General features: G+C 39.7%; 1 protein-coding gene across 1 annotated transcript in view; it reads right to left on the minus strand.

Moving 5' to 3' along the window:
- Positions 1–4,669: 4,669 nt before the first annotated feature.
- LOC122817360 (opsin-5-like) overlaps positions 4,670–26,951 on the minus strand; it is a 356,813-nt gene continuing 334,531 nt past the window's right edge. The window contains exon 6 of the mRNA XM_044090562.1: positions 4,670–5,469. Coding sequence (XP_043946497.1) covers positions 4,888–5,469 — 582 coding nt within the window. The 3' untranslated portion in view covers positions 4,670–4,887. The remainder of the gene's footprint in view (positions 5,470–26,951) is intronic.

Genomic DNA, 26,951 nt, shown 5'->3' on the forward strand with positions numbered 1-26,951 from the left:
AGATTTTTGAGGTGAAGCATATTCATCAAATCTGGGTTTGACATGGCCTTGTATGTTAGGCAAAGGTCACCTCTGAGCAAGCGTAAGCGACTGAATAGAGCTGGAGTTCTTTCAGTCGGGCAGCATAGGACAGATTTTTGAGACCCTTTATCCTTTTGGTGAGGAACTTTTGTGGCCTCTCCAGCTGCTGCAAGTGTCGGGTCAGGTACCTTTCGAATGGGGCAATGTACTCAATCATTGGTCTGATGAGTGATGAGTAAAGGGAGACTATGACCTCCCTTGATCTAGATGAGAATCCCTTCATGATAAGGTGGGCAATGTAGAAGGTCTTCCTAACTACTTTAGCTACATGGGTGTCGAATGACAGACTACTATCAACCTGGGTCCCCAGGTCCCTGATAACTTCTTCTGTGCTCAGTGGATTGCCACCTATTTGGTAGCTAGGGGTAACCTTGTTTTTCCCGAAGGGTATGACTATGCATTTTGGCATTTAACTTTAGGCCGTGGCTCTGGCACCAGTTATCCGTTTCTGTGAGACCCTTCTGAAGGATATCTGTGTCAGATGTGTTTTCTACTATGGCCCAGTTTGCAGTCATCTGCAAACTTTGTCAGCCATAACCCTCCTGTGTTTGCTTGTACTTCGGAAAAGTAGATGCCAAACAAGAGTGGGCCTAGGACTGAGCCCTGTGGGACACCACTTGTGACAGGCTTTGAGTCTGACATGGCGCCAGCAACTCTGACCCTGTGGGTTCTGTCACTCAGCCAGTTTGCAACACATCTTGTGATGTATGGGTTAACATTTAAGCTGATGAGTTTTTCAATGATACCCGAGTGGGGTATTGTATCGAAGGCCTTAGCCAGATCGAGGTAGGCTGTATGGACTGCCTTTCCCTCATCAATGGCTTTGGTGACTGTTTCAAAAAGTCAACCAAGTTTAAAAGGCATGATCTGCCTTTGACAAAGCCAAACTGGGTTGGATCCAAAGTCTGCAAATTCCCTATGTCTTTATTTATGAGGTCCATTATGATCCTCTCCATGGCTTTGCAGATAAGGTTTGTCAAGCTAATGGGCGGTAATTTCCAGGGTCGGTGGAGGCACCGCCTTTGTGAAGTGGGACCACAGTTGCAGTGCGCCACTCCTGGGTGCGTATCCAGAGGTAAGACTTTGATTAAACAGCTGTCCTAGCTGTGGGTTTAATTCCTCATTGAGTTCATGGAGCACACAGCCGGGGACACCATCAGGTCCCATGGATGCTGTTTTTTGCTTTGGAGAGAGCAGTTCTCACTTGGGCGCTGGAGATGTTTGGGGGGCTGCAATCAGTTGGTATAGATATCTCTCCTTTTGGGGGGGAGGGGAGAAGTTTGCACTGAACCTGTCAGCCAGTATGTTGGCAATGTCTGTAGGATCAGTAATCTTCACATCATTTTGAACTAGTTCTGAGCATATCTGGGAGTTTCCTCCTAGGTTTCTAACATAGCTAAAGAAGGCCTTATGATTGTCTTTTGAGTCTTTAGCTATTTTTCTCTCGAAATTTGCTTTGGATGATTTTATGAGAGCTCTTAGTTTTTACTTATAGTGATCAAGGGTGTCTTACCTTTTAAGGATTTTGCTCTATCTTGTAGTAGCTTCCTCCTTTTGTTGTAGAGTTTGTTTATGGCTGGGGTCCACCAGACTGGACGCTTGCCTTTGGTACAAAGAGTCTTTGTTTTGCTTGGGATTGCCTTATCCATGCAGTCCTGCAGGTGCTGGTAGAAGGCATTTGTAAGTGATTCAGCGGCTTGAGTACTGTTTTCCGCGCTCGGGGGCCTTAAAGGAGACCACACTAGTCTTTAGAAGTGTGAAGTCGGCTTTTGAGAAGTTCTTTACTGTGGTCTTTTTATTTCATGTGGGGGTGGGATGGGGACCTCCAGCGCGATTACTTTGTGATCTGATCTCACCAGTGGGCGGTATACTTCGGTGTTGAACATTGTGCTCCCATGTTCGTGATGATGAGATCAAGTATGTTGTCTCCTCTTGTGGGGATGGTGACTAGTTGTTCCATGGCATTTGAGTTTATGAATTCCAGGAACTTTTGGGCTAGGGTGTTTGGGCTTGAGTAGTGTTCCCAGTCTATATTAGGGTAATTGAAGTCACCTAGTATGATGGTGTTTGGTGATACATTTATCCCCTCTAGTGTTTTCAGGAAGGCCATGTGAGGTTCCTGAGTTTATGAGGGTGGCCTGTAACATGCTACAATTTGCAGAGCAGTCTTGCCTACGGTTAATTGCACCTGGATGGTCTCCGATGCATCGTGCGTTGCCACCAGTCTTGAGGTGTGGGTGTCCTTGATGAATATGGATACCCCCTCCTTTCTTGGTATTGTCCGGATTTTGGGGCGGAACGCATGATATGAGGTAAAACCTGATAGCTGGGGTGCTCTCAGGAGCCTTGAACCAGGTTTCTGTCACAGCACAGACATCGATGTTCTCCATACTGAGAAGGGCCTCGAGTGCGTGCATTTTGAGATTTAGACTTCTGGCATTGAGCAGCATTACCCTTAGTTTTTTCCTTTTTGTGTTCTAGGGTGGTAGGTTTAGAATTTGAGCCTTGCCTAAAAAGGCACTATGGGGGTGGCAAGAGCCTTTGCCAATATCCGGAATCCCAGGGGTGACAGGTGCAAGCCGTCCCTTGCGAAGCAGTGTGGCTTGTCCAGCATGTCATCCCAGGCAGACAGATACTGGATCCCCTTTGAATGACACCAGTGTTTAAGCCAATTGTTAAAGCTGATCATCTTATCTCTGTATTGTGGCATCATTCTTGGTGAAGGTAGGATACTGCTCAAGGTCAGGGTCATACCTGCCTGGGCTACATAATCAGAGAGCTCCTCAATGTCTCTTTTCATGTAGTCCAAGGAGGTACGTCTCAGGTCATTTACACCAGCGTGGACAATGACTGAGTCATATTTGTACCTGCTGTTGAGAGACCTGAGTGCTTGTGTTATGTGGCGGATTCTAGCGCCGACAGGCACCTTACTGTGACCTTCTCCTTACTCAGTCTGGTGAGTGCGACGTCAGTGTGTCTGAGTATGGAGTCACCAATGACTAGTGTGTCTGGCATTGTGTTTGGCCTTAAGGGCTGTGACTGTTTGACACTCTGACTGTGAGGTCTATGTGTTGCAGGTGTTGTGTTCTGAGGTGGTGGTTGTTTGGGTGTCTGCTTTGGTGGCCTCTGCTGTTTTGGTAGATTTTTGATCAGAGCCTCCGAGTATGTCTTTGTGTGTTTATGTGTATGATTTGAGGTTGTAATGGTACTATGTGAGACTGGGTCTATAGTGTGTGTGGTAACCTTCTCCTCCTGACTGGTCTTGCCAGTCCTGTGTTGAGAGAGCTCAGCCTCCAGTTTGGCCGTATAGTTGCATCTCTCGCATGTATTTGTGTTTTGTGGGAGGAGGAGAGGGTTGTCTGTGTACATGAGGCAATTGTAACATTGCCTCAATATTCCCAGGTTCACCAGCTGAGCAGGAGAGGACACTAGCAACTGATCCCTCGACATGCTAGAAGGATAGAAAAAAAAACTTTAAAAAAGATTCCGGGGGACGTGGGTGACCGAGAAATGGGGGGTTGCCTTTTTGGGGTACTATCTATGACAAGAGTGCCGTATCAAGGTAATAAGTACTGTAGGAGCAAGTGCTAGGTTTAACAGATAGAGAATAGTCTACTTGGAGTCAAGTAGAGATGATCTTTTTAGTTATAGGATGCGCTGATTTGATCAGTAGTATTTGTGAGGATTGGTTGAAGTCCTAAGTATTTGAAGGAGGTGGATTTGATAATTGGTGATGAGGACTAGTAGAGTAAGGAGGTACAGTAAACCAATCTGAGTTAGGTGCATCTTATTTAGCTTTGATTTATCTTTGTTGTAAATTAGGATTAGAAAATGTTAGGAGGGTACTGGGTTGGTTGTAGAGATGTAATTTATAGTTAATGGGACAAGGATTAAGACAGTTTCTATAGAGAGTCTTGGGTGGTAAACTACAGTGGATGTTACTATTGGGAGTAATTCTATTATTTTTCTTTTGTAGGAACTGATGGTTTTGGTTTAAGGAATATGTGGGTGGTGCTATGGAAGTATAAATGTAGAGTAAGAGGGGCAGATGGGAACTAGGGGTAGGGTAGGGAAGCGGATATATTATATTATGAATATATATATATATTATACTATAAATTATAGTTTCTAGAGCCCAATACATCTAAGGCTATTTAGAGCCAGTGTCTGTATCTATGCACAGTATGTTTAATGATAGGGATAGTTCTCCAAAATCAGCTTTTTCTATGACTGTAGTGGTCAAAAGCAAAGAGCAGCAACATTTGGAGATAAATGTATGTGTTCTTATGTGTTAGATGGGTAGGAAGTAGCAATATGAAGTCCGAGTACAAAACAGAGATTCCTGGCTAAATATCTGTTATATTATGGCTTACATTTAATATCAGTATTTTTCACTGAATAACAGATTCAGTCCAGTGAGATGTAAGAAATTCTGTGCGATAAGCTGAATCTGGGAAAACTATTTGACGTCAATCAACGTACACACACACACACACACACACACACACACACACACACACACACACACACACACACACACACACACACACACCACATTCATAATGATTTAAGCTTGGGGGTAATTTAGTTCCTTATTTGTGTTAAGTTAATAATTTTAATCAAATACATTTCAAAACAGTAAATGTCACAAGAAGTCAAGCCCATACATGCTATGAATAGACATTGTTTATCTGTGAAGGTATCTGGTATCAGAAACTGTTCTGTGTTAATGCACCTCAGTTAACATTTTTTTGGCTTAGGCACACTTTTACCTGTGCCATGAAATATGTTGTCATTACATTCTATTTATGGTAAGTCTCTTTCATCAGCAAAAGGCACTGCTTCTATTGTGACCTCTGTTGTTTCCACTCTTGGATTTTCCTTTTTTGCAAGGACGATCAAAACAGTCCTTTTAATATCTGTCTGACTGTAGCGCCTTTCATTTAACATTAAGGGTTTTACCTTTGGAGTACATTCACAGTTGTAAGCCAGCCTCTCACACTTAGGGTAGTTGCTGAAACATTCAAAAGCATCTGTACAATTTCTGCATACTCCCTGGCTGTCTGTGTAGCCATTAGATATCTTTGAGGTGTTGCTGATGCCTTTAGCTGTGATGGCCTTTAATGTGATTTCAGCTCTACCAAAACAACACACTCTTGTGCAAACTTTCTGGAACATCACAATGTCCTTTATCACAAATGTTCTGAAGTTTGGCTTGAAAACCAGGTAGACTATTGGATTATATAAAGTTGATGATTTAGCAAACACTGCGCACAATGCGAATGCTATAGCTGGGACCTGTGTGGCATCTCTCAAAGCTGTCCACAGTGCAACTACAGCATAAGGAGTCCATGCAGCTAAAAATCCCACACACACGGCAACACTCAGCTGCAACAGAAAGAAAGACATTTAGTTGTAAATTACGCACAATAACAGGCTAAATAACTACTTTCAAATACTACTTGAAAGGCCACAGAATTGATAACTGAAGTAATTAGCCCAAAGTTCGATAGTAGCTGAAATTACAGTGTTAGAGAAACAGTGCTGATAACCAATTCAGTTTCAAATCAGAGACGGAAAAAATAAATTACTGGAATTCATTTTCAGCAAGACAATTACTGACATTAATTTTTAGAAAGACAAAAGGATATGCTTATACATTTAGATGAAAACACATAACCAGTGTTTGAGACACATATTTTAGAAGTTAGCCATCAAGGTAAGATTAAACAGTCATAAAGCCAAATTTACTAAATAGTGTCTCAATGGCCATTTTATGTTGCTCCTTTGCTGACTTTCAGCATAGCTTTTATTCCTGTTATATAGTAAAACACAGCCCAAGTATCCGAAGCAACCCCAGAGAAAGTAAAGTCAATCCAAATAGACTTGCCCATGATGGAAGGTAACCGGAATGAATAAACCACAGCAGAATAAAATAAAATCTTCTTTTTTAATAACTACGAGTGAGCGCAGTGACAACCACTGATTCATCAGACATTAATCATAAACTCCAACCACACATAAATAGACAGTTTAAAATTCAAGCAATCATACTAGTGCATCAATTAATTAATTTAAATAGCGTATATAAGCAAGAATGTATATTTAAAGCAATAGTGTATCAACACGGCATGCTGTCATACTCTTTTTGTTGCGTCTTTCGGCTTTTCCCAGTTAGGGGTTGCCACAGTGGAACTCCAGCCCGCTAATGATTGGTAGTTGATTTTTACATGCCGAGTTACCAGCCCTGATGCACAACCTTCAAGGAAGGTACGCCCATTCACGCATGTCTCCACGCAGAAGATGCCCTAGCTGAGAATCGAACCAGGCAGTGTTTTACTGTGAGGTGACAATGCTACCACAGCACCACCACCGCGGGTATAAATTTTGTTGTTGTGTCTTTCGGCTTATCCTGGTTAGGGGTCACCACAGCGTTACTCCGGTCCGCTAATGTTTGGTAGTGGATTTTTACGTGCCGAGTTACCAGCCCTGATGCACAACCTTCAACGAAGGCATGCTCATTCACGCATGCCTCCACTCACAAGACGCTCTAGCTGAGAATCGAATGGGACAACGTCTTGCTGTGAGGTGACAATGCTACCACAGCACCACTACCTAAATGATATAAATAACAGAGCTAAATGTGCATGGGGCTATTTTAATTTTCTGGACATGAGAACCAGTTTCAGGGGTACAATATAATTTAATCTGAGCCCCAAGTCTCAAAATCCATCTCACTTCCATGTTCTCTGTTGAATTAACATCTCCCAGTCTAATGTTTATATGCTGCACTTGTAAAATCTGAAACAAAAAAGTCTGATTTTCACCATTCGCCAAAGTATGCTTGGCTAAGGCACTATAATCTTGCCCTTTCCTTGTGCAATATACATGGTCTCTAATTCTTTCCCTAAGGTGGCGGTTAGTTTTGCTCACATAGAAATGGAAACATACTTTGCAATGAGCTACATACACTACATTTTATGTGTTACAATCACTTGAATTTCTTAATTCCCATAAATATCCCATCTCTGGATGCTTAAAAAATTGGGATTCATCTATATATGTGCATTGAGCACAGTTCCTACATTTCTGTGTACCCTTCCACATATTCCCTCCTGTCCCTTCTCTCCTAGGCGTTCTAGGGTAGCATAACTGCTGGTTCAAGGTCTTCTTATTTTTAAATACAAAATGTGGGTGCTTACCTAGTATATTTGTGGTCTCCTCATCAACCAAAAGCATGTGCCAATTCTGATGAATAATACCTTCAAATTTATTAATATCCATGTTATAAGGTAAAACCATGAGAGTAACAGACAGGCCTCGCTTTTATTCCTGTAATGTACATCATTATATTTCATTTAGATTTTGACTAATTTACGTATTGCATACTTTTTGTTAAGCTTTACAGTTATGGCTGCCGGTCTTTTTGTACCCACAAAGCTAATTATTCACTAATTGTTAAGTTATGCCCAAACGGTTATCATTCTGCAAATGAAGGAAATGGTGAAACTGAGTGTCTTTTTACTGGATATGGCCTTCAGCTTTGGGTTATAGTCTAGTCACTGCTGACATCTCATAGTCACAGCTCTTCTGCTTTGGCAAATATGAAGCAAAGGAGGCATTCTGCATTTGTAGCACCAGCATCTCTAGAAGAAGCTGAATAAATGCAAAGCACAGTTTTCACGTGCCCCCTCACTACCATGGTTTGTGAAACAATTCTTTATTATTTTAAATTATTCTTCAAGATTCCATTGTGTGTGATAACATTTTTACTTGCATTTCAGCATTTAATAACTGAAGGTATAACACAGCTACTCTAATCCTTTGAATTGCTAGGTATCAGCAATTTCTGTTACTTCCTGTGAGCTGAGAAATGCATTCCAGAGTTAAAGAGAGTAAAAAAATCATGCTCTTTAAGTGGATATATAGAAGAAAGCCACGCCTTCTCATGTACATACATCTTAATCTCTTGGCTCAAGAAATCTGGCCAAAAGCCTGACATAATGGGGGGACAAATGCCTACAAATAGGGACACATTTTAAATATTGCTCTTATATACTTAGAAAGTTGCTAGAATAACAGAATTTGTGTTTGCATGCATTTTCTGTTGGATATGAAGTCTGAAACTCAAGTGCATGTCATTATATAGTGGCTTTAATCCTTAGATCATCACAGTGATTTGTCAAAAAAAACACAATTTTTAAGTGGAACAGACCAAAAATATGAGACAAAAATCTATACAGTTGACAGGTATGCCCATGTATGGTCAGATGATGGATACTACACAGGAGGTGCCACCCACTGGCTCTTTCTTCCTCTGCACTATGAGGCAACTGCATATCAAGATGTTTTTTTTCCTGGCCCATATGTGATTTAAAAAGTTTGGTTATCTTCTTCTGTTTTAACCCTTTGCTTGGTTAGACACAGGTCTGAGAAATTTTACTCTGTTTGCTGTCACACAATATATTCTCCTCAGTAAAGTGGTTGATTTCAGCAAGTAAAATTTTGATAAAAAGATTTCTTTGGAGATGCTTTTGAAAAAAGTGCACCTGCCATGTTCTGTAGACTGTTGGTACTGGGCCCTAGTTATTTTTCTTTAAAAAAAGAGGCAGATTTCTTTATTCTGGTTCTCAGAATATAAAAAAAGATAATAACCAGAAAAGTTATTCTGTGGTATAATATGTCTATAACCATAGGGCGGATGATGTTTGGAAAAAGTCACTGTAACAGTAAATGAAAACAATTGGGTTTACCATCTTTCTGTGTTCACTGCTCCCACGTGTTTCCACTAAGCTGTTCTGGGTCCACCCATAGGCCTTCAATGATCTTGAACTTGTAAAATATCTGTAGAGCTAGTAATATGACTGATATATATATTATATATATATATATATATGTCCAATGTTGCCAAACACAGTTTTCAGTTCTTGTCATCATCATTGCAGCATAGGTTACTCGGTACTGACAAAAATGTTGCTATGTATTATGAAAGGTATCATTCTCTTCAAGGTTTTTCACTTTCTTCATAAAACATTGGACTTTTTTTGGAAGAACATAGAATGGTTTCATCTAGTTCTTCATCTATGGTTCATATATTCCTAGATTTTACTAAGCTTGCTGGCAAATGAGACAACTGAAAAGCTCAGCTATATTGCTCAATACTGTGTAAAACTAATAATGTCCCTCACTAAGTACATTTTCTTCATATATCCCTGGTGAAAATTTGTAAGCACCCATCCAGTCATCTAGGCTTGTTTTAAAGGTTGCTAGGGAAGTATTCTACTTCATAGATAAGGGCAACTTATTCCAGAAATGGGTATATACTGGGTAGGTATCAGCCACACCATTTGGTGTTGACAATATGGTAGTATAGGTTTAGATATCTAGAACAGGTGTTTGCTTTACCACTGGCTTTATTTAGATGAAGGAGTTCAAATAGTGCTGGGTCATTCATAGCACAGAATGCTAAGCAGTGAGTGTACCTCAGAAACCTGTATGAGTAGATGGACAGAATTTCAGTCTGTCAGAGAAGCTAAGGGTACTAAGACCTGAGATCTTTTTGATGAGGAAACATTGAGATCTGTCAAACTGGTTTTGGTGTTTAGCAAGGTGCTTGCCAAAGGGTGCATTACATTCAATGATGGGCCTGATAAGGGGCGGTTAAAGTGGAACTATAACTTCTCTGGCCCTACAAAGAATAAGTTGTGCAAGATAGAAGGATTTTCTAACTGCAACAGAGGTTTGGTTAAAGGAGAGTCTATTATCATTATATGTACCAAAGTCCTTGATTACTGTCTCAAATTTAAGTGGATTGTCATCTGTATGGTAAACAATAGTGATGCTAGATTTACTGAGGAAACCATGTTGCACTCCTTGATGTTGAGGGAAAGCCTATGATTAATACAGCTAGCATCTAATTGGTCCATCCATTGATAGATAATTTGAATATCAGAATAGGATTTGATAACTATAAAAAAATAACAAGAAATTCCTCCATCTCCAGCAAATAAATGAATAACATGCTGGGAACAACTTTCCAGCAATTTTATTAATGCTGCAACACTTCAGCAATTTCTAAAGTACCAGATAGATTGAATTTGATAACCATCCTTAATCTGCAATCAGCAAACCTTGTTAGCCATAACCCTTGATATCGACTATTATGTCACAGAAATATACACAACAGTGGAGATAATCCAATAAACATCCCTGTGGAACACTGTAAGTTACATTTTTGTATCTAGAAAAAATATCCCCAACCTTAATGCTATGGGATCTCTCAAGCAATCACTTAGCAGTCCAATAAGCTATATATGGTTATATATGTTGAGTTGGAAGGGTTTGTCAACAATCCCAGTATGGAGGATAGTGTCAGATGTCCTGGTAAGGTTCAGCAATCAGTGTGGACTGTATGTCCCTTATCCATGGCCTCAGTAATCCTTTCAAAGACCTTATCTAGGCTGAGTAGGCATGATATGCCTTTTACAAAGCCAAATTGATGTGTATCCTGGGATACAAGGTCACCTGTATCTTTGTTTATTAGTTCAGGTACAATACATTGCACAGCCTTGCAAATAATATTAGTGAGACAAATAGGCTTGCAATTCCCAGAGTTAGTAGAGGGAAATCTATGTTACTTTATTGAAAACCACATTGTCAAAACCTGTATGGACGAGACCATATGCTCGACACTGCAGTTTATTGAAAAACTGACATAAATCCACACAAAAGCCTTCAACAACACAAACAACATTTTTGGGGGGGGGGCAAACCCCCACACCTACTGCTAATAATTTATACCGACTCTGAGATCGCACTGCAGGGGGGAAAGGGACAAATTCCCCGACCACTATTGTACTGCAATCTCTGTCAGAATGGTTTGGTGAACAAAACTGTCAACCATATGAGTTTTGACAATTTCACCCTTTGATCAACTGGCATAGACCCGTAGATGGGCCAGCTTTAGGGAAGGGTACCAAAACTGCCATTATCCACACCTTGGAGCCACAACCAGTGGAGAAACTCAGGTTCAAGACCTGACAGAAGGGTTTTGTTATCTGGGACTTTACACTTGTCAGCAGATATCTAGAGGAAATTGTCAGGATCTGTGGAAGTAGCATTTTTATTTTGAAAAATGCAAAAGGATTTGGTCCAAATTGATCTCAGGAGGGGATGTGAGGAGGAATGGAGGTCACAGAGGAGAGTGACATTGGAGTGAAGTTGAGAGAGAATTTGTCAGTAAGAATATTAGCAATGTCCTCGACATCAGAGAAGGAGGTACCATTTGAGATAAATTCAGTAGGGAATTGTAGGTTACTTCTGATCTTCTTAATATAACTAAAGAGGGATTTATGATTATCGTTTGTTTTAGTTGTAATCTTTAGTTCATTGGCCTTACATTTCCTAATGGTAAGTTTGAGAGACTCAACAGTTTTAAATCCATTATATCATGATGATGTGGACTTATTTTAGTAATGGCCAGGAGCTTTTTTCTTTTTAGCATAGAGTTTGTTGATGTAGTCGTTTAGCCATATGGGTTTAGTTATAAACTTGCCATTATGCTTAAACAAGATTGATGATGATGTGTCAGTGCATCTATCCAAGAAGATGAAATTTCAAAACAGTATGCAGCAGCCTCAGGTACAAGATTGTTCGGGAGCTCAACTCTTTGTGATTATCAATAGGATCAGTAAACAGTAAAGTCTTTCTGTGTTGGGTGGAAGCCTTCTAGCTTATCAGTGGGAGTGGTAAGCACTAGGTAGCCTACCTAGCACAAGAGGAATGGTTTCTGGCCCAGAAATTGTAGTTTATTGGCCGTTTGGGCAGTTTTTCTATCTCTTTCAACTTTCTGGTTTAAAAGCCCGTGTTTGCGCTTGTTTCCCGGCTTTCTGAGTAGTGCTAAAGTCTGCTCTTCAATTTTTCCTTTAGATCTGCTAGTTCTCTCCTCTCTTGCACTTTTACTAACTTATTAGTCTAGCACTTTACCAGACTTCTTGTAGCAATTATTGTAGCACACAAAAGTACAACCAGCACTAAATGTTCTACAAGGAAACAGCTCCAGTACTTATTATTAATGCCCACCCCTCCAGGGATATCTAAAGGTCAGTTCCCTGTGCTTTCTTCTATTAACCTGGTGAACTTGGGCATCCTGAGGCAATGTATCAACTGCCTCATGTACACTGACAACTTCTCCTCTTACCTCCTAAACTCAGACTTGCGAGAGATGCACTTATATATCCAAACTGGAAGCCATGCACTCTCGAGCCAAGACTGGAATAGCTGGTCAAGAGACGATCAACACTTGCACCACACCACATGGAACACACAGCCCTCCAGAACACCCACCAGCACTGTCTTCACATAAAAGCACAAACCACACACCTACCTTCACGGAGGCTTTCAATAAAAATCTACCCAAACAGCAGAAACCTCCAAGGTAGAAACGCACTCAACCACCACAACACAACACTAATCACGAGACACATAACTCTCCTAAACAGTGTGCCACTCAACCAGAGCCCCTAAGGCAAAACAGCATGCCCAACACACTAATCATAGGTGACTCAATAGTGAGACAGACTGATGTCCCACTTACTAGGTTGAATAAGGAGAAAGTAACAGTCAGTTGCCTGTCAGGTGCCAGGATCCACCACATAATGCACGCACTCAGGTCCCTCAACAACAGGTACAAATATGACTCTCTCATTGTACATGTGGGTGTGAATGACCTGAGACATACCACCCTGGACTACATGAAAAGAGACATGGAGGAGTTCTTGGATTATGTATCCCAGGCAGGTATGACCCTAGCCATGAGCAGCATCCTACCATCACCCAGAATGATACCACAGTACAAGCAGAAAATTATTGATTTCAACAATTGGCTAAGTTTCTGTGTCATTCTAAGGGGATCCAGTATCTGTTTGCCTGGGAAGACATGATTGACAGACCTTGATGCTTTGCCAGAGATGGCCTGCATCTGTCACCCCTGGGTTCTGGATACTGGCCAAGGCTCTTGCCACCCCTATAGTGCCTTTTTTTAGGAGGTGTTCCAAAGACCAAATTAACCCTGTAACAGCTACAAACAAATGCAATCTGAGGGTCATGCTGCTCAACACTAGAAGTTTAAATCTCAAAATGCACTCGCTCAAAGCACTCCTTAAAATGGAGAACATCGACATTTGTTCTGTAAAAGAGACCTGGTTCAAGGCAGCATAAAGCACCCCTACACTACCAGGCTATAACTCATTCCACACCTTTTGGCCCCAGACCAAAGCTCTAAAGGTGGTGTTGTTTCTATATTCATAAAGGATGTGCATATCTCCAGACTGGTAGCTCAGCATAATGCATCAGAGATACTTCAGGTGCAGCTAACATTGGGTAAGACCGCAATTCAGGTTGTACCCTGCTATAGGTCCCCAACCATGTCCCAGGCTCACACTTCATGTTCCTAAGCACCCTGGAGAATATTAGGGTCCAACCTAACACTCATACTGGGTGATGTCATTAACTGGGAAAACTGCTCATTACCAATACACTTGCCCAATGTTTCCTGGAATTCATTAATTCCAATGCCCTGGACCAGCTCATTCCTACCCTCACTAGAGGCAACAACATCTTTGACCTGGTCATTACTTACATGGATGATTATTGCTCTATACCAGTAGTCAACTCCTCCCTGGTTAGATACAACTACAAACTAATCACCTTGGAAATCCACCCCCCCCCCGCAAAGGTAACCACCATGAAAAACTTCTCCAAAGCTAACTTTGGGCTCCTAAAAACAGAGGTGGCTAACTTCACGGCACCCATGCAAATGGAGAATAGTTGCATGACCGCCGAATCATACACCAATGCACTGTACGAACATGTACTCAAATGCATGGATCTCACCGTACCCAATAGAACCAAGACACTCTCCAAAAAAGGGAAGCCACTCTGGTGGTCCCCTGCCATAAACACACTCTACAACAGAAAGAGGAAACTGATATGGAATAAGGTGAAGTCCCAAGACTGGAAAAACTCCCTTATCAGCCTCAACAAAAAGTTGAGATCCCTCATCAAATCTTCTAAACCTAGCTATGAAAACAGAATTGAAGCAGATAGTAAACACAGCCGCAAGGCCTTCTGTAGTTATGTAAAGAATCTCCATGGCAATACCCAGATTTGTTCTGAGCTACTGCACAATGGTACCTCCTATACCGAGCTAACAGATATTCCCAATATACTGGCTGACTGATTCAGTGCCAACTTTACCCCCCCAAGGACCAATCACAATACCAGTAGATTGCCAGGCACCCAGTATTACTGCTGGACAGATTAAAACAGCACTGTCCAAGACCAAGAATACAGCGTCTATGGGACCTGACAATATCCGTGGCTGTGTTCCACATGAACTACAGAGTGAACTGGCACCTCACCTGTGTGCTCTGTTCAATCACAGACGCTCCTCAGACTTTGTCCCTACCGAATGGGGCACTGCTACAGTCATCCCTCTCACAAAGGAGGAGCGAATATAGACCCTGGGAACTATCGCCCCCATTAGCCTGATGAGTCTGATATGCAAAGCTATGGAATGTATCATTATGGACCTAATAAACAAGGATATAAGGAATCTCCAAACTCTGAATCCCACACAGTTTGCTTTTGTGAAGGGTAGATTATGCCTGCTCAACTTGGTCGACTTCTTTGAGTCAGTCACCAGAACTGTGGATGAAGGCAAGGTGGTTCATACAGCCTACCTTGAGCTGGCCAAGGCCTTTGATACCATTCCCCACTCAGGAATCATAGAAAAGCTCACTAAGTTAGGCACCAACCCCTACATCACTAGGTGGGTTGCAAACTGGCTCACAGATAGAACCCACAGTGTGAAAGTAGCTGACTCCAAGTCAGACTGCTGACCAGTCACAAATGGAGTCCCACAGGGTTTGGTCCTGAGTCCTCTCCTGTTTGGTATCTACATCTCTGAAGTCCAGGCCAACACAAAGGGACTCTGGCTGACAAAGTTTGCAGACAATTGCAAGTTGGGAGCTATTATTAACTCCCCAAATGATGTTGACATCCTAAAGAAAGGCCTCACTGACACCAATGACTGGTGTCAGAACCATGGCCTTAAGATCAATGCCAAAAAATGTGTTGTCATACCCTTTGGGAAAAACCCGGTTCCCATGAATTGCCAAATCAATAGTAGTCCACCGAACACAGAAGGCATTATAAGAGATCTCGGAACACAGGTTGACAGCAACCTCTCTTTTGATTACCACATTGCCACTGTGGTCAGAAAGTCCTTCTATGTGGCACATTTCATTACTAAGGGTTTTGCATCCAAGAAAAAAGAGGTCATTGTCTCCCTCTACTCTTCCCTCATTAGGCCAATCATTGAGTACAATGCCCCATTTGGCGTGTACCTCAATAGACACCTGCAACAACTGGAGAGGCTGCAAAAGTACCTCACAAAGAGGATCCTAGGCCATAAACACTTGTTTTATATTGAAAGACAAAAACTCCAACTATTCTCTGTCTCATATCGCCTACTTAGAGGCTATTTCTGCTTGACTTACAAAGCCATGTCTGAGCCAGCTCTGTTAGAAATGCTACATCTAAAGAAATCCCAATCCCTGCACACCACGTGCTCCAGAGACATCAACCTGATTACCACAATCAACAGAACATGCTGGAGGGACAGGTTAATAACCCAGAGACTGCCCATGCTCTGGAATAGACTTTCCATACATGTCAAACAGAGCACTTCACTGGCCCTCTTCAAGAGAAATCATGATGAGTGGATGGGAAATAGAAAATTCACCCCGGGGATCACTCCGTGGCTCTACTGGACAGAGGCACTGGGAACTAAGGTTGGGTGGCACGATGCCAGGGTAATCCTATGGGCTCGGCTTGTAAAGGCTCCAGGGCCATTAGCCTAGTACGCACCTATGAACCTATGAATAATTGATGATGTCTTCACCCTAAAATCCTTATATAACAAAGATTGCCATAGTTATTTATTTATTTTTGTTAGGGTATTAAACAGTGTTAAGGAGTGCTGAATCTGTAGTAGGCTTAATAAACTATGAGGTACAGGAAATTCAAAACTCCTCCTCTCTCTTTGAGCAAGAAGAAGTTGAAATATTTATAAGTAGTTTCACAAGAACAGACTTCTGAAAATTCAACAGCAGATATTAGGAATGTAAGAGACAACTATTCTAAAAAGGTGGAAAAAAGAGAGAGGGGAAATATCACAAAACTCCCAGAAAAATATCACTATGATAAAGAGGCAACTACTGAAAATGCAAAACTATATAAGACCACTAACATCAGAGAGAGAGGGGGGGGGGGGGCACCTCTACTTTAACCTCCAGCTGAGGACTTCCAAACTTGACTTCTAAGTTACCATGAGATAACCCCTCATTGTGGGTGCTACAATGTCTAAAACTACATCAGCACCTTTGTTGGACACCACCAGGATATTTCTTCTGATCTAAGAGATACAACATGTTAATGAGAAGTGTATTATAGTCTGTAGATGAAATGCTCAAGGGGACCTGTTGTCAAGAAACATGTTGCAGTTCTTGAGCCATCAGTCAGGTTTCATTTGCATCACCGCTTACTGACTGCAGACTCTCTACCAGAGAGTATTTTATTGTACACAGGGAAGCAGCTTTAGCACAATGACCTTACATACCTCAGCATCTAGTTCTAACTGGCATAGGTCTATAACCCAAACTGCATCCAACAAACCTACACAAGTACTTGGCTGGAATGTATCTGTCAGGAGCAGAAGAATATGATCATCTTCCTGTCATTTTAGGACACAGAATTAAGGCTATGAGCTGTTCACAAGCTTCAGCTTGGAGTCTTGAGTTTGATTCCCTCGGCCTTCATTTGGCTACTCTGTGATTTTGAGGAAGTTTTCAACCACACAGTGCTTCTAAGTTACCCCTTCTAAAAGTAGGTTTTAATGGTTTCACATAAATGAATAAAAAAGTCAGATTTCTGCACGAGACAGTTTCCTGTTCAGCCAGACTCTGACCATGAAGACACCTCCTCACGGTCCTTTGCTTCACCTTCTGAGGACATCACCTTCTCAGAAATGCTTATATGAGAGAATTATTTTTCTCCTGGCCCTGATTAAAGCCTTCTTCCTCACCAAAAGATACAGAGAAATAATGAGACTCCTAGACTCTATGTGCATGGCATCTTTTATTCCCATAATTTCAGAATGTTTTAAAAGTGAATTAAAGTAATCCTGAAACTTAACCATTGGCAGCAGAAAGTCAGATAAACATTTCAGAGCAACACAAGACAGACCAGATCTGTAAGGCAGATCCAGTAACCTTTTCCATCTCTCTTCTTTCTGGCTTCCCTTCCATTTCATACAGAAGGCTGAGTATTGAACAGATGCACTTAAATGTGTATACTTCCAGCAGTTTGACCTAAGGGATGTTAATTACATGACCCACATGGTCAGTTATCAAGGCTCACTTATACAACAAATGGACAATTGTAAAGGGAATATACTTGAGTGTGATAACAAGGAAAAGACAGGTGGCTAGATCCTGAAAAGCACATATGGATGATGCGTCTTTCAGAGATGGCATGTGTGAAATAGTTTAAGGGAGGCATGCATAGCTGCACACAGATATATAGCCAGAGGATGTTAAAACCTGTCTTACATGGGCAAACAGTAGATAATAACATTTTGGAGCTAGAGAAAAAAATACAGTAGCACCAGGTCTTCTCTGAAAGACATGTTTCATGCACCTAGCCATCATTTTCAAGAAACTGCTATATGATTGGAACCTTGTGCTATAACATCAGTTCTGTGGTACAGAGGGACACAGTCCAGACTGTGTCAGAGGTGACCTGGGATCAAGTAGTGAGCTGGGTATTGGTGAATACAATGATGGTGGGAGTGAATTGGCAACACTAGCATACTCATCATTGGGCCTGGAAATGGTCTGACCTGTTGCAGTGCCAGCACCTACTACACAAAGAAGTGCATAGCATGTGTTATATGAGCCAGGGTTATGCACTTAGCTCTGCCATGGTGTGTGTGTGTGTGTGTGTGTGTGTGTGTGTGTGTGTGTGTGTGTGTGTGTGTGTGTGCGTGCGTGTGTGTGTGTGTGTGTGTGTGTGTGTGTGTGTGTGTGTGTGTGTGTGTGTGTGTGTGTGTGTGTGTGTGTGTCAGCCTTCATGAACTCTGTGTAGCAATAGGCACATTCATAGGGGATGGTATAGCAGGCCCACACATCTGTTAGACTATACATCATTCACCGGTGTGGCATTAGGGCAAAAGTAAATAAATAGTAGCAGGATGTTTCCTTTTCAACAGACAAAAGCAGCTTATGCAAAATGTTTTTTGAGAGGTCAGACTTAACAGAAGAAGTTCGGACTTACAGAAGGAGAGTCCCTCATCATTTTCTTGGGACATTTCCAGGGTGGTCTTCAAGGGAGAGAGCAAGTCCTTGGCCAACAAGCAGATGCAACATTTGCAAAACCATTTTCTGTTAAATGACACAAGAAGGAATTTTGTGGCTTCTTTTTCTTGTGCAGATTTTCCCAGGCAGCTCCAGGCCTTCCCCCGTACAAGTGGACAATTCTCAGATCCTTGACTTGGAGGGAAAGTTTGCCTGCTTCAGTTGTGCTTAAATCACAACTATTAAAAGATTCTGCAAGCCCACTGGGCCAAGTATACCTCTCAACTGTCCCTGATTTTCAGGGATGTCCCTAATTTTGACTCAAATTTTAACTCTGTCCATCTTAATCCCTCCTAAAACTAGTGATTTTTGGAGGAAAGGTGGTGAATTACACTCAATGAATAATGACAATAATTAAGAGTTATAAACTTCTTTTACTTCAGATAATGCGTATTAATTCATATGCTCTGATTCTGTCGATGTTTCAAGTTAATAGCACTAATATTTTAAAAGTGTCCCTGATTGTCCCTGATTTTTTCTCGACTTGTCCCTGATTCTGTTGAAATTTGTCCCCAATTGGTTGAGAGGTCTGTCCCTTCTTCAATGTAATATATTGAATTTCACATCAAACCTCTTCCTCAGCCCCCAGCCACAATGTCAAAGTCTATGATTTAGAAACATAGGCTTCTCATTCTTAAAATGTTAAACAGGGAACACCCCCCCCCCCCAAAAAAAAAGATTGAGCACTGAAGGAAGGAACCAGACAATATAATAACTCCACAAACCTTAATGTAGATAATCACATCATGTGGCTACAGCAGTTTGGTTCATACCTCTCAATCTCTTAGTGCAAGAAATCTGGACAAAGCCTAAAATAATGGAGGGGGAGGGCATAGGCCTATAAATAGGGACAGATTTTAAATATTGCTCTTATAAACTTAATAAATTGTTAGAGTAACAGGATTTGTGTTATCATGCATTTCCTGAAAGATATTAAGTCTGAAGCTCAAATGTATGTCATTATTTAGTGATTTCAATCCATGCTGATTTGCCAGAAAACTACAAATTTCATGAGGAACAGACAAAAATATGAGGCAAAAATCTGGACATTCTGTAAAAATCTGTACAGCTGAGAGCTATGGTTTGTTTCGTCACAAAGTGCTGCTGTCTTGTGCGAACACATTATTAAAGGTTAAATGATATTTCCCCTTACTTACAAGCATTCCCAAGAGTACTGCACCTTTAATATTGTTTCTGTTGAGTGAGTTAGATTTTTGATCAATTTTTAAAAATCAGATCCTGATTCTTTGGAAACAAAGGTGTTTGGAGGAATTTTTCTAGGCACATTGTAACAGAAAACTTTCCTCTCCGAAGATAAGACCAAGCATGTTAGTTTTCATCAGGTGGATTCTTAATGAGCAGACTCAATGTAAAAACTTCATGCGGGTCATATATGAACCAACATTTTAATGGTTCCTTATGCAGGATTCCACTAGAAGAATTTTTAGGAGTACAGCGAGAATATTCAACTCAGGACTCAGATCCAGTGGATGACCATTTAACTCTTCTCCAACCTCTGAAGAAACACCACTCCTAGTAGATTCTGATGTTCTTCCTAAAAAGAAATGCCATTTCACTGGGACTATCTATTCAATTTTTGATGATGGATGCATTAGATTATGACCAGAGTATGTGCTTCAGTAGCTTAGCTTTTTCATGGATTTGGACCCAATTTCAACAAGCTTTTCACATAAACATAAAAGTAATTAGGACAGTTTTCTTCAGACAGAAAGACTTTGGAAAGTTCCCCTTATCAGATTGTCTGCAAGTAAATATAGACAATGCAATAACAATAATAATGCATAATGCATATTAGTTTTACAAAATTTACAATTAAGGATGGATTTTAGCTGCTGGGTGAGGTGTGGTGCTCATTGAAGTCTGTCACCTCCTTGGGTTGCTTCAATTTAATGTGCTAAATACTTAAACTAAATTATTTTATTCTATGTCATTTTTGGACAAGTCAGTGATTAAGTGTTGCCACCTTGTGGTCAATGATGAGAAAATTGGATTTTATGATAGAATTAGATGTAAAAATTTTACATTACATTAACTTAAATTTGGGGCTAGCGAAACTGAATGTGAGAAAATGAAGACTCATGTTTAGTAATTTTGAGATAGCTGTTTCTCTGAAAATTTCATTTTCCATGAAGCATGGCAGTCTGAGAGTCAGCATATGTAAGCCAGTGGAGGTCATGGGGGGGGGGGATATTGGGGGTGGAGCTTCATATCTTTAAACAAGAAGAGAGATTGCTGACATTCTCTGGTTTTCAGTTTAAAATTTTTTTTGTAATTCAAACACTTGCAATTATGGATCTCAGAATTACAACAGGAAGCTAAAACTGGAATACTTTGATCAAAAATTGACCACTGTACCAAGCAGGCAGTTGCAGTAACTGAATTACTGTGACTCTTTTAATTAACAGTGTGGGTCTGCTTTTTTAAGTCTCAAACATAATTTCCGGTGGCTTCAGCTTTGATTACAGTTTTAGAATCTGCTTTCTTGTTTCCGCAGTTACATGTTTGGAGCAGGGAAGATAAGATTGTGCAAGCTTGGGCAATTTCAAGGTGGCAGCAAGACTCTGAGGGTGTTTTTTTTTGGTATTAACTCTGGGTCTGCTTTTGTCATTTTTTTCAATATGTTATCACTCTGTTAGCTTTATTCCTTCCCCCTGTGGATTTGTAGCTGTTTTATTTCTTCCACTATTCTAAAAGACTGAGCAACCAAGTGCTCCAGAATGTGTGAAATGCTCCAGATTTGAACATAAATGATCCCACTGTTCTGCTGTTCTGTATTGAACAGCGTTGGCTCTGCTACATGGCTTTTGATTGATTCATATACTGCAATTACTGCCAATTGGCACTGCGGTATACGAACCAATCAAATAGCTGCTCCACTGTTCGGCATTGAACAGTGCTGGTTGTGTTACACAATTTTGGATTGGTTCGTATACCACAATTGCAGCCAATTGCCATCACTGTATACAAACCAATCAAGCAACTGTTCCTGAGGATGGGACCCAATGAGAGCTCTCAAATATATGACTGATCATGTACCGGTAATTGTTTTCACACCAGTGCAATGCCTTCAAAAATGCCTTCAGGGTGAAAGAAGATTAACTTGAACCAGCTCGAGTTTGAGGATGGAAGGAAGATATTTGTGTTGCGGGTTGTTGTGTTGGTCATAGAGGAAGCCAGGAAGGATTCAATAAATCCAGACTGAGCGTGGTGCAAGTGGAGCAAAAGGATGAGACAGTGCTGAATGCGAGTCTGCAGTGCTTCAGAGAGTCAGGGACTGAGATCAGCAGACCTCCAACCAAATTGCTGAGATCTGTTTTTGCTGGATGGTGCTGTTGCTGGGCTAGGCTGCTGATTGCACTTTATTAGTTCCTTAGTTTGGATTATTTGATCCTGAATTTTGTTGCAGACTGAGCTGCAGCTGCTTTCCTGTATTGGGCAGTAACTGACTTAAAATGTATGTTGTAATGTCTCTCTGTCCTGTTTTGATTATTTCAGGCTTTGTCCCTGATTTGTCACATTATTTAAAATGCATCGCTATTCCTCAGTCAGATGCTTGCAGAATGTTCATATTTTTGATTTGTTGCTCATAAAATTTCTTTTTTTTTCAATAATCATTTTTTATTATTTTTCACAACCATATTACAAATTCACACATTATATACAATATATACAAAATGCTTCCATTGGTTAATTTCACATATATATCAACCTCATGTATTGATCAAAGGTACAGCACTAACAATCAAAAGGAAAATAATAAAAAAAAAAAAAAAATTCAACATTAACAAATCCAAGCCAACAATCTGTCTTTAAAAGTGGATAGTAACCTCTTAAGCCAAAATAATATTAAAAATTTGCTCCCAGATTTTTATGTTGTTGATATTTTTCTTGTGATCGCTAATTAACAGTTTATGCGCTAAGATGTGTTTTATTGCCAACAATCTGAAATTTTCCCACAATGTCTGGGCTGGGTTCAACCAATTTGTGGCTATATATAATTTCATTAATAGGCAAATATTCATAATTACAATCATTTTTGATTTATTTAGATTCAACGGGGGAATATGAAGAATCATAAACTCCCAAGAGAGTGTTGAATTTTGGTAACCCATTTTTTGTAACTGCAATTTTAATGAATTCCACAATTTATAAATGCACTTACAACTCCAGAACATGTGAAGCAAATCTGCTGTCTGATCAAAGCAATGTGGGCATATGGGTGAATTCTTCGCATCAAATTTGTGCAAAGTGAGACGAGTATAGTATGCATTGTTAAATATCATCAGCTGCGTAAATACCAATTTCTGAAGGGATACGGACTTTAATGTTAATTTAAATGCCTCCAATATCTTATTGTCGCCTGGGAATATCAATTTCTCTCTCCAGTAACTCGATAAAAGAATATAATTATTATACTTCCTCTCTTTTATCAATTTATATGCTGCGGTTATATATTTTCTATCCTGCAACAGCACTTCCCATAGATTACGAGAAATGATTAAACCTTCCCCTTTCATTTCAAAGTTGTTAAAATAGTTTATAACCAAGTCTTTTAGCTGTCTTACTATAATTAAATAGGAAATAGGAAGTTCTATTTCTTTTAAAATATCCTGTACTGGTACTCCTAGAAAAGGATATAAATCGAGTACAGTTAACTCCATGATTAAAGGGAATTTCTTTAGATCAATCAATTGACCACCAATTGTTAAATTTGGGTTCCTATGAAACGGTTGGAAAACCATCATATATTTTAGTAAATTTAAGGAAGCGAAAAGAGTTTGAATTGCCATTACATAACTTTTGATGTGCTCCATTAGCTTATATTTACTCATTGTCCAATTATTTAAAAGGGTAATGCTTTAGCATTGACCCCCACTTCATTTATATGCTTGTACGTTAAGAGCACCCATTTGGGTGTCCATTTTCTATTATCACTATCAAAGTAAAACGTCTTTAAAATCCTATTGGCCTGAATCACTAAATAGTACATTTCAAATCCGGTAATTCCAGCCCCCTTATTTTTGGAGCCATCAATTTTTCATATGAAATTCTCGTCTTCCTAGGTTCCCAAAGAAATCTTCCCAATCTTATATGAAGCTGTTTAAAGAATGTTTTGGTAATTCTGAGTTGTGCAGCTCTAAAAATATATAACATTCTAGGAAGAACATTCATTCTTATGATAGCTGCTCTTGCCATCATCGGTAACTTCAATCTACTCCATCTTTCAAGATCCAATGTTATTTGATCTGTAGTTGACTTTACATTGTTAATAAAAAAATCTCTATTTTTGGTTGAGAAGACAATCCCCAGATATTTTATCTTTTCTTCCGTCAATACTTGTCCTGTTAATGGTAGCATTGAAAAAGGTGTGGGTGTCTTTAATGGGAATATTTTAGATTTTTTAAAATTTAGCTTGTAATTGGAAATTCTCTCAAAGATTTCTATTTCAGCTAATATTTTTTCAGTATCGGAAACAGGTGTGGTACAATATATGTTTAAATCATCTGCATAGGCAGCCATCCTAACCTTTATTCCATACAATACAGGAGAATTATAAAAAACATTTTGCTTAAGGTGTAAAAATAAAGGCTCCAAGTAAAGATTAAATAAGATGGGAGATAATGGGCAGCCCTGTCGGGTACCATTTATGATTTTTATCCTATTCGAGCATTCGTGATTTATAAATAAATTTGTGTATGCATTTCTATATAGTATCCTTAACATTGAGATAAACTCCTGCGGTATATTAAAATAAGGTAATGTATCAAATAAATAATCCAAATTAACCCTATCAAATGCTTTCTGAGCATCAATAATTAGGGCATACAAATTCAGGTTTTTATATTTCGCATAAAAGATTAAGGTATGGAGCGTTAAGGTATTATCCATGGTCTGCCTCCCATTCATAAACCCCGCCTGTTCCTCTGATATTATTGGGTTTATTACCTTTTTCAGCCTACTCGCCAGAATGGATGTCATGATTTTCATGTCCATATTCAAAAGTGATATAGGCCTGTAATTATCAGGATTTTTGGAATCACCTTTCTCTTTTAATATCAGAACTGTCCTTGAGGCATTAAAATGAGGATCATTAATTCTATTTAGAGTGATATAATTAAAAGTCTGTGACAATACACTGCTCAAAATCTCACTAAAAGATTTGTAGAATTCCGAGGTCAAACCATCTGGGCCTGGGGCTTTGTGAGGCTTCAGTTTCTTGATTGTTTCGGACACCTCCTCAACTGTAATCAGTTTGATTAAATCTCTATGAAATTCCTTGTCAATATTAGGGAAAGTGATTCTCTGTAAAAAATCTTTTCTGTCTTTATCTTGCAAGAGTGTCTGCTTCTCACCATAAATCTGATTAAAAATTTTTTCAAAGGTCTTCATGATATCCGCCTTGTCAGTATATGTAGTATTGTTATAGTGTATTTCAGTAATTAATCGTGTTGATTTCATCTGGTTAATAATCTGAGCTAATGCTTTCGAGGGGGTTTGAATATGATTTGCATATTTAACTAAATTTCTTTGTTCATAAAGTGACAAATTTCTATTATGAAGTAAAAATAGTTCTTTTTGACATCTTAATAGCTCAGTTTCTGCCTGTTCATTATAGTTCCTCATCAAATCTTGATCCAGTAATTGAATTTTAGTTTCTAAATCCAATTGAGTCTTCTTTTGTAATTTTTTATAATATGTAGCTTTTTGTATAAATAGTCCTCTTAGCTGCGTTTTAGTTGTAGCCCATTCTATATCTATTGGGTGTCTATTTTGGGAAATATTATTTAATGACTGTTTAAGTATCTCCTTGACTTCCATTAATATATCTTCCTTGGTTAGTAAATATGGGTTCAAGGACCAATTATACCCTCGAAGCCTCTTAGTATCCAGCTCATAAAATTTCTGGTTTTCTGGCAAATCATAATCTGAGGATTAAAGTTACTAGATAATGACAGGCATTTGAGTTTCAGGCTTCATATCTTTCAGAAAATGCATGCACAAAAATCTTGTTCTAGCAGATTTCCAAGTTTATAAAAGAGTAATATTTAAAATGTACCCTTATTTTTGGGCCTTTGTCCCTGAATTATATCAGGTTTTGTGCAGATTTTTTGTCCTAACAGGTTGAGAGTAAAGGCATTTTGGGTCTATATCACTTTATCGAATTGCTATTCAGCGAATAGCAATTCATCAAACCTCTGTTTATCGAATGGCATTTCAGCAAAAGATGAAATCTTTCCCAGGGTAAGGAAGCACTTGGCCAACACCACAACTTTGCCCTTTTCCTCACCTTAGTGTGATCTTGGAATTGGTATACATAGCTGAGGAGTGGGGAGTGAATCCCCCACTCAGGTTGGTTTATTTTGTGTGTTTTCTGTTCCGGTGTGCCTTTGGTGAAGTGCTTCCTTACCATGGGAAAGATTTTGTTATTCTCTGAATGCCATTCAATAAGCAGATGTTTGATGAATTGCTATTTGCTGAATAGCAATTTGATAAAGTGATATAGAGCTGGGCATTTCTAGTTTGCTTGTCAGGCTAGACATAGCATGCAATGCATGTTTATTGCTCTGCTATTATGGGCATGTATTGTAAAACCAGTACTAGATCCCATGCTTTTGTTTTCATTTGTCTTGTCAGGTATCCGCATCACATGAATGTAATAATATGTTAACAAATTATTCTCCTGATGGCTCTTTGGCCGCTATTTTCTTTTCTTCATAATGTATATATATTTGTTGCAGTGTACAGGCATGCTAATTATTTGTATGAAAGGTGTTTCACAAAAAGTAATTGTTAAAAGTATCTGGTTTTGTTTTGCAATAGAACTTCATTTTGATTGTAAGTTTTGTGTGTGTTCATAATGCCAAGACTTAGAACTGCTCAAGGAAAACTCTAATGTGAGCACTTGAGCTCCCAAAGTATGTTTTATATTGTTTGTGTTCTCTCACCCAGCAGTGCAATACAGTTGCTTACATGTTGGAAACGGGCAGTTAGTATGTTTTAATTTTATTTTAAGTGCTGCAGTGATTTTAGCTAACAAAGTAATCATGCTGTGTTTGCTGTCATTTGTCCATTGTAAATAATATTTAGGAACATTTTCATTTCTTTTTTCTGACAAAAGAGGTGGTAGAAAATAAGGTGGGCACTGAGGGCTCAGAGAGGGACTGGGAATTTGAGCTAGGCTGTTTAGTGGTTCCCTGGACTGTAAGCCTGGTAACTACCTATAAACCCAGAAGATGCCACCAAACTTGTAATGCCCACATTCTTTGGCTCTGGCAGTTGCTGCACAGGGTTAAGACTGTGAGCTGTAGCTCTTGTAGTACACTTGGATGTCATTTGACCTTGAGTCATAAGGTTTCCTTTATTCGTGTATTG

This window comes from Protopterus annectens, chromosome 12.part0 (genome assembly GCF_019279795.1).
Source record: "Protopterus annectens isolate FY-2018-M chromosome 12.part0, PAN1.0, whole genome shotgun sequence".
In the NCBI taxonomy this organism is placed as follows: domain Eukaryota; kingdom Metazoa; phylum Chordata; order Ceratodontiformes; family Protopteridae; genus Protopterus; species Protopterus annectens.